The 17,819-nt window shown below is 48.7% G+C and overlaps 1 protein-coding gene across 2 annotated transcripts in view; it reads right to left on the bottom strand.

The window, feature by feature from the left end:
• LOC142277928 (uncharacterized) overlaps positions 1 to 17,592 on the bottom strand; it is a 154,413-nt gene extending 136,821 nt beyond the window's left edge. For both annotated transcript variants that reach the window (XR_012741010.1, XM_075332649.1), the window contains exons 1-2: positions 17,528 to 17,592; positions 7,755 to 7,855 (exon numbers count right to left, since the gene is read on the bottom strand). Coding sequence is in view for 1 of the 2 variants with exons in the window: in XM_075332649.1 (XP_075188764.1) it covers positions 7,755 to 7,833 (79 nt within the window). In the remaining variant the exon portion in view is untranslated. The remainder of the gene's footprint in view (positions 1 to 7,754; positions 7,856 to 17,527) is intronic.
• Positions 17,593 to 17,819: the final 227 nt, after the last annotated feature.

Here is a 17,819-nt window from a genome sequence, read left to right on the forward strand (position 1 = left end):
GTCGGCTATACCTCTTAGGTGTCTTGGTATATTAGGCCAAGATGGCGACCATGTGTGTCCCAGGGGAATGGCAGCTCCTGCAGCGGGATGTTAATATCTATTGGCTCTGGTAGTATAGCCTAAAGAAGGATCGCTGCGGCTCAGAGTATATCTGTCAGTGACTTTTGTGGGAGAAAAGCGGTTCCAGTGGTATGAAACAGACGTCCCAGGTTCACATGTAGGAGTCAGGACGGTATGCCTGGACGTGCGATCCAGCTCTGCGGCACCACTGGCGCATGATTTGACTCTTTCCTGGGCCAACGGACTTCCCTCCATGCCATATCCCTCAGAGTCACTAGCTATAAGCGGCAGTCAGACATAACACCCTGATTACCAGGTTGAACTCTGGACCCTGACTCCCCACTACAGGAGCGGTCCGTTTTAGGTAACCTCTACCACAGTACCTTACTCAATAAATCACAAGATTCCCAATCAGGCATACCGTCCTGACTCCTACATGTGAACCTGGGACGTCTGTTTCATACCACTGGAACCGCTTTTCTCCCACAAAAGTCACTGACAGATATACTCTGAGCCGCAGCGATCCTTCTTTAGGCTATACTACCAGAGCCAATAGATATTAACATCCCGCTGCAGGAGCTGCCATTCCCCTGGGACACACATGGTCGCCATCTTGGCCTAATATACCAAGACACCTAAGAGGTATAGCCGACCATCAAGATAGACCTAATGCTCTCTATTTCTAACCTCCCTGGTCAAGATCCAATAACCTCTTAGGATCTAGCATACCAAACATCTCCCGGAGCTTTTTACGGCTTCTGACGCAGGCTATCTCCAAACGGAGGGCTCTACATTTTTGCAGCTATCCTGCATCTGTACCACGTTGCCATCTCATTTTAAACCAAGCCTGTCCGACCTGATGAAGGCTTGCTAGCCGAAACGTCGATTCCTGGCGGACAATTGTACAGCACTTTTCACTTTTTGGCACTAATAAAATAAGAGAAAAGGATTTTGACATCCAACAACTGTATTCTTCATTTTTTTGGGCATATGGGAAAGTGGTAGTGTGCCGGAGTTAACCTCCAATGATAGTCTATTTTTCTCCTGAGCACCTACAAGAGGTGATGCAAGGTCTTCGTCACTTTATTGTATATGTGTGTTATCTGTCACCGTCACTCTCATGTGGTTTATTATCTTCAGGTGCACGCCGCCGCTCCAACCATTAGCGCCGCTCCTTCACCGCTGCTCCTCCACCGATCAGCGCCGCTCCTACACCGCTGCACGCCACCGCTCCTCCACCAATCAGCGCCGCTCCTCCACAGATGAACGCTGCTCATCCACCGCTGCACGCTGCTCCACAGATCAGTACCGGTCCGCCACCGCTGCACGCTGCTTCTCCACAGGTCAGCTCCGGTCCTCCACCGCTGCACACCGCCCCTCAACGGATCAACGCTGATCTTCAGCTGTCGGTAAGGCTGGTTCTGTTCTAGGAGGCGGAGCTGTTAGGACAGAAGCTGGTGCTGCTTGTTCCTTCAGATCCTGGCGGTAGGGGGAAAAAATACAGCCCAGCCAAAATCGTGGGCTATGGAAAAATGGCGGCTGAACCCACCCACGGCTGGGAATTGGGCAGCCCACATAGGCGTTACCATTTGAGTAGTAACAGAACTAAAAGGGGTCAGGATCCGACTACTATCCCCTATGTCCACGAGGTGCTGTAAATTGAGGCTGCACTGTCGTGCTAGAACTTGGAATGTGACATGGCAGCCCCCATTGCCAGCTTTCAAAGAATATAAAAACTGAAAGACATCTTTATTTATTGCAAGATAACATTATAACTTCATGTTATCTTACAAGTAATCATTGTTTGGATTATAAAAATCCGCGACACATTCCCTTTAAACACCTCCAGATGTGGATTGTGATTGCAAGAGGGACCCGGTTGTTTTCTTCTTTAGTTTTATAATGTAGGAGATGGTTTCTTGATATTCTGGTGGCTCTTGTAATCTTGGTTTCAATTGTTCTTGGGTGGTAGCCTTGATTCAGAAAGGTCTTCTGAGGCCCTCAAGGTGATTGTCTTTATCTGTATTGTTGGAACATCTCCAATTGTACCGGATAGTCTGGCTGTATACAATAGTTTGTGTTTTGGATGAAAACTGTCCCATTTCAGATATGTTGGCTTCTTGTACAGGGATGTCTCTATTTCATTGTTCCGTAGTTTAATGATGGTGTCCAAGAAGTTGATTTCAGTGCAGGAGTAGTTGAGTGTTAGGTTGATGGTGGGATGAAGCGGATTAAAGTGTTCATGGAAGGTCTTCAGCTGCTCCTCAGACTCTGTCCTGATGATTAAAATATCGTCAATGTAACGGTAGTAGGCCAGAGGCCTGATAGGACAAGAGGATAAAAAGTCACTCTCAAGCTTGGCCATGAAAAGATTTGCATATTGTGGTGCCATTTTGCTTCCCATTGCAGTCCCAGTCTCCTGTAGATATATGTTATTGTCAAATGCAAAGTAATTATGGGTGAGGATGAATTTTGCAAGCTTCACTACAGAATCGGCATCAGTTCCTGTATTTTCCAGGAAGACTTTGCAGGCATTCAATCCATCCTGGTGTGGAATATTAAGCTGGGGTCACACTAAACGACAGCGACATCGCTGTTACGTCACCATTTTCTGTGATGTAGCAGCGACCTTGTAAGTCGCTGTTATGATCGCTGCTTAGCTGTCAAACACAGCAGCCGAAGCAGCGATCATAACGACGGGCGTCGCTGTGCTGCAACATGTGCAGAGAGCAGGGAGCCGCGCACACTGAGCGCAGGCTCCCTGCTCTCCTAGCTACAGTACACATCGGGTTAATTACACGATGTGTACTGCAGCTACATGTGCAGAGAGCAGGAGCCGGCGCTGGCAGCGTGAGAGCGGCGGAGGCTGGTAACGAAGGTAAATATCAGGTAACCACCTTGGTTACCCGATGTTTACCTTGGTTACAGCTTACCGCAGCTGCCAGATGCCGGCTCCTGCTCCCTGCTCGCTTCATTTCGTCGCTCTCTCGCTGTCACACACAGCGATCTGTGCGTCACAGCGGGAGAGCGACGACCAAAAAATGAAGCTGGACATTCAGCAACGAGCGGCGACCTAACAGCAGGGGCCAGCTCGTTGCTGGCTGTCACACACAGCGACAGCGACGGGACGTCGCTGCAACGTCACAGAAAATGGTGACGTAGCAGCGACGTCGTTGTCGTTGTGTGTGTGACACCAGCTTTAGAGTACAAGGATTCCACATCCATGGTGGCAAGGATGGTTTCCTCTGGTAGAGAACCTATTGCTGATAATTTTTTCAATAGGTCAGTAGTGTCCTGGATGTAGCTGGTTGTATCCCTTACCAAGGGTTTAAGGATACCCTCTAACCATCTAGAGACTTGTTCAGTGAGGGTGCCCACACATGAAATGATGGGTCTTCCTGGGTTTCCAGATTTGTGAATTTTGGGAAGCATGTAGAATGTGCCAATTCTTGGACTTCCCGGTATCAGTTCTGTTGAGGATATGTCAGGCAGACAAGAGACCAAATTGTTAAGTTCCTTGTAATAGTCCTGTGTAGGGTCAGACTCCAATTTTTCATAGTAGCGTGTGTCCATCAGTTGTCTGTGTGCTTCATTCATGTAGTCTGATTTGTTTATCATGACTATTGCACCCCCTTGTCTGCAGATTTAATGATGATTTCTTTGTTGATTTTCAAAGATTTTATGGCCCTTCTCTCCTGGGCACTGATGTTGGATCTTTGCCTCCCGTGTGGTTCTAGGATAGTGGATTTTACCAAATGTCTGAAAGTGTCTATATAGTTATCCAAATGAGGATTGCGTCCTGGTGGAGGTGTCCAATCTGAACTTTTCCTGGTTGTCAAGATCAGTCTTCCTTCAGTCTGGGAGGATTCTGAAACATCTGCATCGTTAAAATATTCCCTCAGACGTAGTCTCCTGAAGAAATCTTCCATGTCGCTGCAGAGTTCAGTTTTGTCTAGAGCTTTAGTAGGACAAAATGAGAGTCCCCTAGAAAGCACAGCAAGTTCCACTTTCGTTTATAATCCGAGAGATTGATAACACAGTTAGATGCTTTTGTGTCTTGAATGGAGTGGTTGTCCAAGTTGTCAGGTTTTGGCTTTGTTCTCAACCCGTTTGTATTAAGTCCAGAATTGAGGCGCAGTCAATGCAGTTTCTTTTCCTTGTTGTGGATCAGAAGAGTTCGTAGTCTGTAGTAGTATTATTGTACTTTTTGCTCTGTGCTTTCTGGAAGTGTCTTCCTTTGTGTTTCAAATTCCCTCTGGATTTTAGGGGTGCTTCACACACAGCGAGCTCGCTGCCGAGATCGCTGCTGAGTCACGCTTTTTGTGACGCAGCAGTGACCTCATTAGCGATCTCGCTGTGTGTGACACTGAGCAGCGATCTGGCCCCTGCTGCGAGATCGCTGCTCGTTACACACAGCCCTGGTTCGTTTTCTTCAAAGCCGCTCTCCCGCTGTGACACACAGATCGCTGTGTGTGACAGCGAGAGAGCGACAAATGAAGCGAGCAGGGAGCAGGAGCCGGCGTCTGACAGCTGAGGTAAGCTGTATCCAAGATAAACATCGGGTAACCAAGGTGGTTACCCGATATTTACCTTAGTTACCAGCCTCTGCAGCTCTCACGCTGCCTGTGCTGCCGGCTCCGGCTCTCTGCACATGTAGCTGCTGTACACATCGGGTTAATTAACCCGATGTGTACAGCAGCTAGGAGAGCAAGGAGCCAGCGCTCAGTGTGCGCGGCTCCCTGCTCTCTGCACATGTAGCTGCATTACACATCGGGTTAATTAACCCGATGTGTACTGTAGCTATGGTAGGAGAGCAAGGAGCCAGCGCTCAGTGTGCGCGGCTCCCTGCTCCCTGCTCACACTGGTAACTAATGTAAACATCGGGTAACCATACCCGATGTTTACCTTAGTTACCAGTCTCCGCAGCTTCCAGACGGCAGCTCCGTGCAAGCGCAGCGTCGCTTGCACGTCGCTGCTGGCTGGGGGCTGTTCACTGGTCGCTGGTGAGATCTGCCTGTTTGACAGCTCACCAGCGACCATGTAGCGATGCAGCAGCGATCCTGACCAGGTCAGATCGCTGGTCGGATCGCTGCTGCATCGCTAAGTGTGAAGGTACCCTTACTCTTGATGCTGTAGAAGACATGCAAAAGGTGGTTCCTTAGTCTCTCAGAAGTCCTGTGACAAAGGTTTTGTGCATAATGGGTATTGTAGGTATGTAGAATTGGGTTTGTAATCTAGAGTCCTTTGGGGATCAGATTCTCCTTTTTGCATTTGGATAAGAAAAATGTCACTGTCCAGTTGTGCACGTTTCTTCAGAAGTGTCTTTAGTTCCATCTTTTCAGTTAGCCATTAAAAGGTATCAACCACTGAGGACTTCAGTTCTTTTAAACAATTTTTTAGTTTATGTATTGACCAATCCATGTGAGCCCGATAACCTTGACAAGCACCTGACCAAGCACTCTGCCCTATAGCCAGGGTGTGAACACCATCTTATTCAGCCAGGAAGCAGACATGCAGATTTTTAATCACACATAGAGGCATTTAAGATTAGGTTCCCAATATATTGAGATCACCTTGTCGAGGTTATCGGGCTCACATGGATTGGCCAATATATAAGCTAAGAATCTCTCTTTGCAAATATCTCTGAAGCAGTAATGCAATGCCTATGTCTTTTTACTCATTTTTCACATTAGCAATGTATTTATCCCTTTTTTTGTAATATTCCTACAGCAGTAATGCAATGCCAAAGTACACTTTAGATGCATCACAGAAATTAAAGCAATGTGGAAGGAAAAAAATAAAGATTTTAATTTTTCCCACAAAAGTGTTGTTTTAACCACAAATTTTCATTTTCCCAAGGGTAAGATGAGAAAATGGACCATATAATTCTGTTGTGCAATTTCTCATGTGTACGCTGATAGCCCATATGTGGTGTAAAACTATTGCTTGGGTCCACGGCAGGGCTAGAAAGGGAAGGAGCAACATTTGACTTTTGGAGAACAAAATTGGCTGAAATAGAGGATGCCATGTCACATTTGTAAAGCCCTTGATGTGCCTAAACAGTGGAAACACCCCAAAAATCATCTCATTTTGAAATCTACACCACTGAAGGAATGTATCTAGGTGTGGAGAACATAGGAGTACCCTTATATAGGGCAAGGGGTCTTTAGCAGACCCCCAGCTATTATGGCGACCCATATGCACCCAATGATAAATGTTGCTGGGGGCGTTGGATATGTGGAACGTTGTACCCCATAGGCTGTGAGCTGCAAATGCTGCTGTCAAAGATCGAAAAGTTAACAGCAGTGGGTGAAGCTTACCTCCACTGAATAACTCAGACATCATCTGCTGGCAATAATGGAGACTCAGCTTCTGAGCCGCAAGAAGCAATAGGATCTAATAATATGTTACATATCGAGAAGGAGTTAAAGAAAACCTGGCAGCTACAAAAACACCATTTACCTGCAGATATAGTGGTAATCTGAGTACCTGGCATTTAAATGATATCTATCTGGTTTATTGGAACAGTGTGTGACGCTAGTCACTGCACGGACAAGCCGTGAGGCAGGGTTATAAAATGTACCGGGGTCAGATACAAAGAGAACATGCCGTGAACTAAGGTGAAAGACAAAGGCGTAGTCAGCTCTGGGGTCAGAATATCAGGAGGATAGCGGATATGGGCAAATGGATGGTCAGAGGAGGTCCAAGGTCTGGCAGCTATAGATCAGAACACAGCACAGATAACCGAGGCACACATTCACAGGGAGCCGCGGTGGCGACGGACTCTGTTCACAGGCAACCTGAAACTAGTTGCTCAGCTTCAGCTGAGTGTTTTACACTGTTTTCCAGTCCTGTGGAGTGATTTGTGGCTCCTTGAGAGGGGGGCTAATTTCTATTCAGCTGTGTTCTCCCTATTTAAGATATGACATATCACTTGTTACTGCAGATGATACCTTCAGTTTATGCTCCTGTGATTCCGGTCTTTGTGGCGATCCTTTGTGGGGTTTGCATCTCCTTTCCCGGTGGGGGGGAGAGGGGGAGTTAGATCAGGGTTTGGACAAGAGTTAGTGTTACCCTGGCAGTCCAGACCTGGATACCATCAAGCCTACCCCTGGGATAAGGGACAGCACAAGGTCCCTAGTCTGAGGGCCCGTTTCAGGGGGTCCCTTCTCCAGTTACCCCGGCACCTCCGTGATACCCTGGTTTTGGGACTAACTACTCAGCTAAGTAACTGATCACTCAGAACAGGGAACCCCTGAAGAAACCAAGCACCTCCCAGTTTCAGATTGGACCGTTGAGCTGACGCTCCACAAACTAACAGCTTGGCACAGCCCTGATTCCATAGGGAGGCAAAATTGTCACTCACTGCGTCCAAGACAGCGGAGAAATTGTGACACAGTGTCTGCAAGGAGAAAATGTAGTTACATTCTCCCAGCAGCTGCTCACTTCCAGTCACCAGCACAGTGGGAGAGGCTGTAACAGTCACCACTCACTACATAGTGGGCGCACAGTAATCAACCCTCTTGTTCCTTGGCTGACAGCCTGTGAGCGGTAAGTGTTACTGTCTCCCGCACTGCATCGGTGACTGTATACGAGCGGCAGCAGGGAAAATGTAACTTTATTTTCTCCTTGCAGCTGGGAATGTGACTGTTCTCCTTGTTATTTAATGGTGACTCTTCACTGAGGAGGGTTACCTGTGGAAAGGTCTCTACTCCGTTCATCACCCCGCTCATCCATTTCTCCTTTTTCCATTGTGTCTGCAGCGTTCTGCATATTTTTTCCCTGAATTTCAAAGCTGTAAAATAAATAATGTAAAAGTCAGGGACAAAAGGAAAAGTCATGTGGAAGGTTCTAGATGGACGCTTCTGCTACCAGAGCCGTGTGGCCCCTGAGATCAATCCATGCATGGCCTCTTCGCCTCCTATATCGCCCGTGCGGCCCCAGAGTCAGTTCAGCAGGGATAGAAGCAGACGTGGCAGGATCCACTTAGTGTGGTACATTATGACATTGGGATTTCCTTCATTGTTTTGTCTTCACAATTTGGACGTCCTAATGCTTATTTTTCCGTCATTTTATAATTGTTTTAGTCAACAATGTTGTATTTTTGAAAGTCTTTTTGAGGAAAATTAGTTTTATTTAATTTTTTTTTCTTTAAAGGAGTTGTCCGACATAAGCGCAAACATTTTTTGTAAGCTATTCTGTGCTGTATTGTCATATAAGGCTACATGCGCACGCTGCAGTTTTTTTCTGCACACAAACTGCAACCAAAACTGCACCTTGTCAGAGTGAGCCTGGAAATGTCCCAAAAACGCTTGCAATGTAGGTGCGTTTTTAGTGTGTTTTTTTTCTCACAGCTTTTTTTGAAGGAGAAACGAAATATGATAGGAAAGGATAATGGATAGATAGCTAGAATACATGATAGATAGTAAAAAATAGAAAGAATAGCTAGATGGATAGATAAGAACATACCGTATTTTTCACTTTATAAGACGCACTTTTGTTCCCCCAAATTTTGGGGGAAAGTAGGGGGTGCGTCTTATAATCTGAATATACGGGAGGGGGGGTGTAATATATTTTATATATATATATATATATATATATATATATATGTATATATATATATTACATACACACACACACACACACACACACAGAGTCCAGTGGAGGTGCGGGCAGCTCTGCAGCGGTGCTGGGGACTGCTTGGGGCTGGGAGCGGCAGCGTTTGATCTCCTGCTCCCGCTCATATAATATGCACAGCCGCTGTCCATCAGAAGCGTGGTGCTGAAACTGCATCACGCTGATGGGCTGGGGGAGCTGTGCATATTATCTGCCTGTGCTTACCTTTGATTGCACAGGATCCCCCCTCCCCCTGTGTGTATCTCAATATGGCCTCCCGTGCTGCTGCCCATAGTAAAATAATAAACTCTTTACTCACCTCCTCCAGCGTCTGCCCAGTCTCCCTCCTGCTGCTGTGATTAGGAAGGCAGAGATATCTCTCTGCTGTCCCGATCACATGACCTGCACTAGAACTAGGAAGTAGGAAGTGCAGGAGACAGGAGGAGTTCAACCCCGAGGAGGGACACACGAGACAGGACTGTGCTGCAGAAGGTAAAGAGTTTATTATACTAAAAGCAGCAACATGGGGGCGATATGTAACAGAGGGTGATGTCTGCCTGCCACAGTGGCCCTGCCTGCCTGCCACAGTGGCCCTGCCTGCCTGCCACAGTGGCCCTGCCTGCCTGCCTGCCACAGTGGCCCTGTCTGCCTGCCTGCCACAGTGGCCCTGTCTGCCTGCCTGCCACAGTGGCCCTGTCTGCCTGCCATAGAGGATGATGTGTCAGCCATAGGGGAAATGTGGCATCACTGGGGGACGTGTTCAATATAAGGTGGCCATATCCAGATTAAGGGGGCTAATTTTAGGATGAGGGGGCTATGAGGGACATATACCCTATATTATTTGTTAGACAGACACTGGCATTATAAGACGGACCCTATTTATTAAAAAATTCTCTATTCCTTCACCAAATTTGGGGGTGCGTCTTATAATCAGGTGTGTCTTATAAAGTGAAAAATACGGTATAGATTAGATAATAAGAAAGATCACACAGAATACATAGAAAGAAATAACAGGATGGCTTGATAGAGGGATAGCCAGCTTGGTTAGCTGTTTTGTTGTTTGTTTTTTTTTGGGGGGGGGGGGCGGGGTAAAAAACAACATGTATTTTTCATATACAGTACAGGAACAGCAGCAGCTGCAATCCTCAGCTCTCTGCTGTACCTTGGCTAGTTAAGAAAAATAGAGGGGATCCCTCACTTTTTTTTTAATTATTTGATTAAAAAAAAAAAAAATAATGACGTGGGATCCCCTCATTTTTCTAATACCAGCCGCCAAGGTGCAGCAGACAACTGGGGGCTGATAATATTAGGGTGGAAAGGGCCATCGTTATTTGGTCCTTTCCAGCCTAACAATAGCAGCCCACAGCAGCCCTACAAGTGGCATATCCATAAGATGTGCCAATTCTGGCGCTGGATCCGGCTCTTCCTGTTGCCCTGGTGCAGTGCCTATCGGGGTAATAAGGGGTTAATGGCAGACCATAGCTGCCACTAAGCCCTAGGTTAGTGATGTTATGCGTCTATAAGACACCCCACATCACATCAAAACAGCCAAAAAAAATCCTTTATTTGAAATAAAATAAAAATCCTTTTCTTTCACCACTTTATTAACCCCCAAAACACCCCTCGAAAGCCGAAGTAATCCACACGAGATCCCACGACGCTTCCAGCTCTGCTACGTCCCTGTCCTGTCACAGCCAGCGCTCATACAGCATGGCTGCCAGCTGTGAGTGTGGATAGAGCCGCAGCGATCAGAATGATCTAGGGTAAATCCCTGACGTCACAGCTACAGCTCCCGCAGTACAGCGGGTGTCGCAGCAATGACATCAGAGGTTCACTGCGGTTCAAGCCTGATGTCCTCCAGCTGTCACAGCAAACCACCCTAGTGTGAGCGGTGCCATCACTCAGGTGTTTGCTGTCACAGTTCGAGTCCTCCACTGCTGATAGTACAGCACTGAAGAGAGTCGCTCTATGTAGACACGCCCACCGCGGCTGTGATTGGTTGCAGTCAGACAGCTGTCACTCAGCATGGGGGCTCGTCTGACTGCAACCAATCACAGACGGGGGAGGAGTCAATATGTATGAGGCTAATGAGCGGGTCCGAAAGAAGATGAGAGGCGGGGGAGCAGTGTGACAGCCATAATCGGTGAGTATGTACTGCTTGGGGAGAAAGAGAGAGAGCGCAAGAGAGACAGAGAAACCAACACAGGCACCGACATGTCAAATTCACTCCAGCATTGATTTTGTCATTCTGGAACTAAGTTGGTGAGCTGCGTTTCTGTTGACAAAACCGCAGGTAAAACACATGCCAAACGCACCAATTTGATAGCATGCATTTTTCCTTGCCTTTTTGATGCCCTCATTGATTTCAATTGGTGAGAAAATGTTGACAAAAACAAAACGCAAGAAAGAATGAACATGCGGCATCTTTTTTGTCACAAACTTTTGCCAAAAAACGCTGACAAACTGCAAGGTGCACATTACAAATCTGACTTCTCATAGACTTTGCTGGGAAGTCAGATGTCAGAAAGTTCTGACAACAAAACTGCACCAAAAAAATGCAGCAAAAACGCGACAAAAACGCAGCGTGCGCATGTAGCCTAAATCACCCACACATTTTTTTTTTCTTTTCTAACTGTTGTTCCTCTTGAATTATCCCTTCATTCTCTGCAGACAGGTTATTTACCTTCAGCTCAACCAAACATGAAAACTTCCTATGCCGAACCTCACAGTCAGAGCTGGCCCCACCCGGCCTCACTGTCCAGCCCCGCCCTCTTCCCACCCTCTGCACACTCATTAGGCTATGTTCACATTTCTGCTATTTAGTATCCGTCACAATTCGCCGCTCTGATAAACAACGCAATCCGTTTGGTGGATTCCGTATGAGCGGCGGATTGTGACTGATGCCATTGCGTTGCATCCGCCACGCGACTAATCAGTCGTGGAACGACTGACCGTCGGGCAGCAGGAGCGCGGCATGTAACGTTTTTTGAGCAGCGGAATCCTTTTGATTTCACTGCACATGCTCAGCTCTTGTGTTTAATTATTCAAATCAATCTCTCTCTCTCTCGGCGGCCGGCTTCTGTGAGCCATCAGCTGATCACCCGGCGGCCGGCTTCTGTGAGCCATCAGCTGATCACCTGGCGGCCGGCTTCTGTGAGCCATCAGCTGATCACCCGGCGGCCGGCTTCAGTGAGCCATCAGCTGATCACCCGGCGGCCGGCTTCTGTGAGCCATCAGCTGATCACCCGGCGGCCGGCTTCAGTGAGCCATCAGCTGATCACCCGGCGGTCGGCTTCTGTGAGCCATCAGCTGATCACCCGGCGGTCGGCTTCTGTGAGCCATCAGCTGATCACCCGGCGGCCGGCTTCTGTGAGCCATCAGCTGATCACCCGGCGGCCGGCTTCTGTGAGCCATCAGCTGATCACCCAGCGGCCGGCTTCTGTGAGCCATCAGCTGATCACCCGGCGGCCGGCTTCTGTGAGCGATCAGCTGATCACCCGGCAGCCGCCTTCTGTGAACGATCAGCTGATCATTCATAATAGCCGGGCCGCTGGTTAAACAGTAAAAAAACAAAAAAAACAAAAACGGATTGTTGTTTTGCAGAATCAGTCACATCTGTTGCATCAGTCACATAGCCTTAGCTGTCAGTACACACACACACACACACACACACACACAATCGGGCCCTGCACCCCTCCCCCCACACATACATCGGGCCCTGCACCCCTCCCCCCACACACACATCGGGCTCTGCACCCCTCCCCCCACACACACATCGGGCTCTGCACCTCTCCCCCCACACACACACATCGGGCTCTGCACCCCTCCCCCCACACACACATCGGGCTCTGCACCCCTCCCCCCACACACACCGGCCTCTGCACCCCTCCCCACACACACACACACACACACACATCGGGCTCTGCACCCCTCCCCACACACACATCGGGCTCTGCACCCCTCCCCACACACACATCGGGCTCTGCACCCCTCCCCACACACACATCGGGCTCTGCACCCCTCCCCACACACACATCGGGCTCTGCACCCCTCCCCACACACACACACATCGGGCTCTGCACCCCTCCCCACACACACATCGGGCTCTGCACCCCTCCCCACACACCTCGGGCTCTGCACCCCTCCCCACACACCTCGGGCTCTGCACCCCTCCCCACACACCTCGGGCTCTGCACCCCTCCCCACACACCTCGGGCTCTGCACCCCTCCCCACACACATCGGGCTCTGCACCCCTCCCCACACACATCGGGCTCTGCACCCCTCCCCACACACATCGGGCTCTGCACCCCTCCCCACACACATAGGGCTCTGTACCCCTCCCCACACATTGGGCTCTGCACCCCCACCGTGTAGGGTATACACACTTACTTCTCCTCGGTCCCCGCCGCTGCTCCTCGTTCGCCCGCTGTCTGTGCTCGGGACATATCAGCACAGTAGTGACGTCAGCGCTGTCCTGAACTATCAGAGCAGACAGTGGGACAGTGATGAGAAGCAGCGAGGTGCTGCCTGTCATCTGTGCTTTCAAATGTATTAACAACTGTGATGCTGATACATTTGAACGTGCAATCCTGAGCAGGGGGCCCGGTGCTGGAGGTGACCGCACGGTAGCCACCGCCAGGCCCCTCCCCTGAGCTCACGGGCCCCACAGCAGTGGAAGGGGAGAGGATGGCGTGTGGGGAGGGTGCGGGGGGAAAGGGGGGCGGGGACTCCATGCACTGTACCTGCCCAGCAGGGTGACTACATGACGTCGGCTGTGATGCCCGTCGACAAGGCAGAACATAAGCTCCTGCACTTGTTATCCTGACATCACAGGAAGCAGCAAAATCACGGCAGCCTCCATCACATGACCGCTCTGAGCCGGGGGAGAGGGGCTGACAGCAGGGCAGGTAGGTAGTTACTGTCTACTTAGCTGCCCTAATCTAGCCCAATAGTGAATTACAAAAAAAAGGCGAAATAAGCCGGATAACCCCTTTAAGAGGGTGGACAGAGGCATACATAGAAATCACGGGACCCCATAGCGGAAGTTCTAATTGGTACCCCTCCCCCCAAAAAATAAAAATGTAATTAATATTCAGCTGGGTCATATAAGAACCTCTCACAGCTTTACAGCCCTTACAAAGTCATTTTCCTCCTAATGAAGCCCATTGATTCCCCTTTCATTTCTCCCATAATGTATAATGCAAACAGAAGTGTCCCACAAGCAGTGTATGATACCTCCACAGCGACTCCTCCACAGCAGCCTCCACACCAGGGCTGAGGAGTCGCTAAGAAAAACCTCCGACTGCTCAATTTCACTGATTACAAGTCTGACTCCACGATTCCCTCATACAGTTCACACCAGAAGTTTCCATCCACCCTCTATACAGACACATCTGCAGGTTTTTCCCTCCGCTCTCTATACAGACACATCTGTAGGTTTTTCCCTCCGCTCTCTATACAGACACATCTGCAGGTTTTTCCCTCCGCTCTCTATACAGACACATCTGCAGGTTTTTCCCTCCGCTCTCTATACAGACACATCTGCAGGTTTTTCTCACTATATGACATGAAATCAGAATAAATCTTTCCCGTTTTAGGTCGTTTAGGAACCAAAATTATTTCTATTTGCAAATGCCGGAATAATGAGAGAGAGAGGGAATGTCATACACAGGCTCCCCCTGATGTCATTACACCTATCAGGGGCCCACAGCTGCAGAGCAAGTGCGGAACAGGGAGCCAGTGCCCATCTGCTCCTCAATGGTGTTTAACCTGCATCCGAGGTAATAGTAATGGCCCCCATCACTCACAGGCCTGGTCGTTGTGCTCCTGCATAAATTACACCATATGCATGACACACACAGATACTATATGAAAGATAGAAAGATGGATAGATTAGATAGATGGCTGCAGGGTGAGACTGGGGTGTCTGGGGTCCAAAGGAGGAGCTAACTCTAGGGGCCACACCAACTATATGCAAATACCTGCAGGAGCCCCCCCCACAAAGCCTCCTGTGCACGGCAGGAGCCCCCCCCACACAGCCTCCTGTGCACAGCAGGAGCCCCCCTCACCCAGCCTCCTGTGCACGGCAGGAGCCCCCCCCCACACAGCCTCCTGTGCACGGCAGGAGCCCCCCCCCCCACACAGCCTCCTGTGCACGGGCAGGAGCCCCCCCACACAGCCTCCTGTGCACGGCAGGAGCCCCCCCACACAGCCTCCTGTGCACGGCAGGAGCCCCCCCCACACAGCCTCCTGTGCACGGCAGGGGCCCCCCCCACACAGCCTCCTGTGCACGGCAGGGGCCCCCCCCACACAGCCTCCTATGCACGGCAGGAGCCCCCACACAGCCTCCTGTGCACAAAAAAAAAAAAAAATTACACTCACCTAATCCCGATTCCCAATACCGAAGCCTCCGCCTCCTCTTCTATGGCGGCCTGCAGAGGCAGTGCTATGCGATGACTTCCCCGCTCTGCACTCGTGACACGATGACATCTCCTAAGCCATAGACCATAGACCTGTAGCGGTCTGCAGCTTAGGAGACGGGCAATGATAGAGCATGGAACTCTTGCTCTGTTACAGGATTGAACTGTATTGGGGGCAATGTGACGCCAAAACAGTTCAATGCGGTAGTGGCAGAAGATTCAGGGCTGCAGGCAAGAAGATCGGAGTCGGAGCCCTGAGTCTTGAATACCAGCAACGCCCCTGACGCCCTCTGTGTCCAGTTTGGGGGCGCACCGGGGCATTGGCTGTGTCTGTGCGCCAGATTGATGCTTAATAGATGATAGACAGACAGATAATAGGATGGATGTATAAATAGACAGACAGACAGACAGAATGTATACACAGAAACACAGCTACATATTGCACACTATACAGGACAAACATATCTTATACATAACACAGACAGACGGCACATAATACATGATTCACATTATACTTACCGCCTTCCTGGAGTTCAGAGGGTCTTTAGAAGCAGCTTCTCCAGCTGCAGCAGTGCAGACAGCCCTACCCCCTCTCTCTGGTGAAGACAGGAGAAGACAGGACGCAGAGCACACAGGATGGGAGGGCGCCCTCTGCTGGAGCCTATGCACCGCAGGAGCAGCGGAGCCTATGCACCGCAGGAGCAGCAAATGAAAGTGAATTGATGCTCCCTCCAGCACCCCCATGTGCTGTCTGCCGGCTGGCACCCTGTGTGACTGCACTAAATCGCACATACCTAAAGCCGGCCATGAATGCAACCCCCATATTTCGCTACATATAATGCACCCCCCATAGCTCTTCATTTAGTATAATGGGCTTTACACTGCCTTCCATATATTACTATATACTATAATGCACCCCATAGTCTTCCCATATATAATACATACCCATATTCCTTCATATATTGTAATACACCCCATAGTCCTCAATGTAGTATAATTCAGCCATCATAGTCCTCCACATATTCTAATGCACTTTTCCTATATTATAATTCATCCCTATAGTCCGCTATATAATATAATGCACCCACCATAGTCCTCCAAATATTATAATGCACCACCATAGTCCTCCACATAGTATTACGGCCATTGGCCCACCAATATACTCACATATACATATATATACACACACACACACACACACACATACATACATACACACATACATACATACATATATATATAAAAAAAAAGGGAAGACAAACCTCTCCTCTTTCCCGCACTGCTCCGGTCTCTGCAGTGGTGCGTGTTCTGCAGCTCTGCACATCTCGGCACAGCGGGCACACAGTAGTGACGTCATCGCGCCCCCCCTGTGCTGAGGCGCCAGATCTCAGACAACGAAGCAGAACGATGGAGGAGGAAGCAGAGAGCTCCATCTTTCATCATTGCTTTCAACTGTGGCGACATCTGCAATGCTGAGCAGGGGAACGAATGGTGCCAGCGCTGACATCACACCCCCCCCCCCCCCGATCTCTGCTTTATGTTTTAGTTTACACACCACACTGGGCGGCTGCAAAACATCAAAAAGCTGTTTCAAATGTATAATTTTATGTTTTCTTTGGATTTTTTTGTATGAAATATTTTTTTGATTTATATAAAACCTTTCTGATCTTATTCACTTTCTTTTCTCCCAGTTTGGGGTGTTGAGTAGAGATGAGGGAACCTGTGAAAGTTCGGTTCGGCGGCAGCAGTTGTACCTCCACTAGTTGGAAATTGACCCGAACCCCAACAGAAGTCACTGATTGGCCGTTCTAGTCTCCGCCCACATACAGCCAGCCATAAGCAGAATATTTCTGGGAGAGGATGGGCGGGGGTTTTCCTTTTTTTTTGGGGGGTGTGGGGGGGGGTGGGTTGCACATTCCAAGCGATTACGCTGTTGTTACCTCCAGTGTGAGCAGTTTAATCATTGCAATGGGCTCACACCGGGCTGAGCACCGAGCGTACCTGAGCACAGCGATGCTGGCGCCATTGGTCAGCTTACATAAAGCATCCGAACTCTGTTTTCTTTTAAAATTGGCATTTGGCTCGAAAAAAAAACGAACATTGAACATCGGGTTCGCTCATCTCTAGTCCTGAGATCCTCTGCTCGCTGATATAATACACTGGGCTCTGTATTGTGAGTATTTGCCCATCAGTGTAGACCTCGTATGTGCACACACCGCGCTTCATAGACTCCGGCGAGTGCGACCATGCTCCGGTGCTCGGAACAAGCATTTTGATGCTCGGTACGGGATCGACTTGTTTACTGAGTATAGTGGAAGTCAATAGACAGATATATAATAGATAGATATATAGATAGACAGATAATAGTGATAGATAATAGATAGATATGTGATAGATAATACAGACAGATAATATAGATCACTGCACTGACCCTTTCTCCTGTGTTCTGCGCTGATCTTCGGCCTCGTCCTCCTCAAGGATTTATACCAGCTGTCTGATAGATAAATTAGATGGAGAGTGAATAGTGATAGATTTGGATAGAAAATAGACAGATAATTAGATAATAGTTAATAGAGATAGACAGATCAATAGATAATAGATGGATATGTGATAGATAATACAGATACATAGATGATAGAGAGATATATAAAAGATAATATAATATATATTTATTCATTGATATGGCACTATTAATTCCACAGCGCTTTACATACATTGGCAAT

Source organism: Anomaloglossus baeobatrachus, unplaced genomic scaffold (assembly GCF_048569485.1).
Source record: "Anomaloglossus baeobatrachus isolate aAnoBae1 unplaced genomic scaffold, aAnoBae1.hap1 Scaffold_414, whole genome shotgun sequence".
Lineage (NCBI taxonomy): Eukaryota > Metazoa > Chordata > Amphibia > Anura > Aromobatidae > Anomaloglossus > Anomaloglossus baeobatrachus.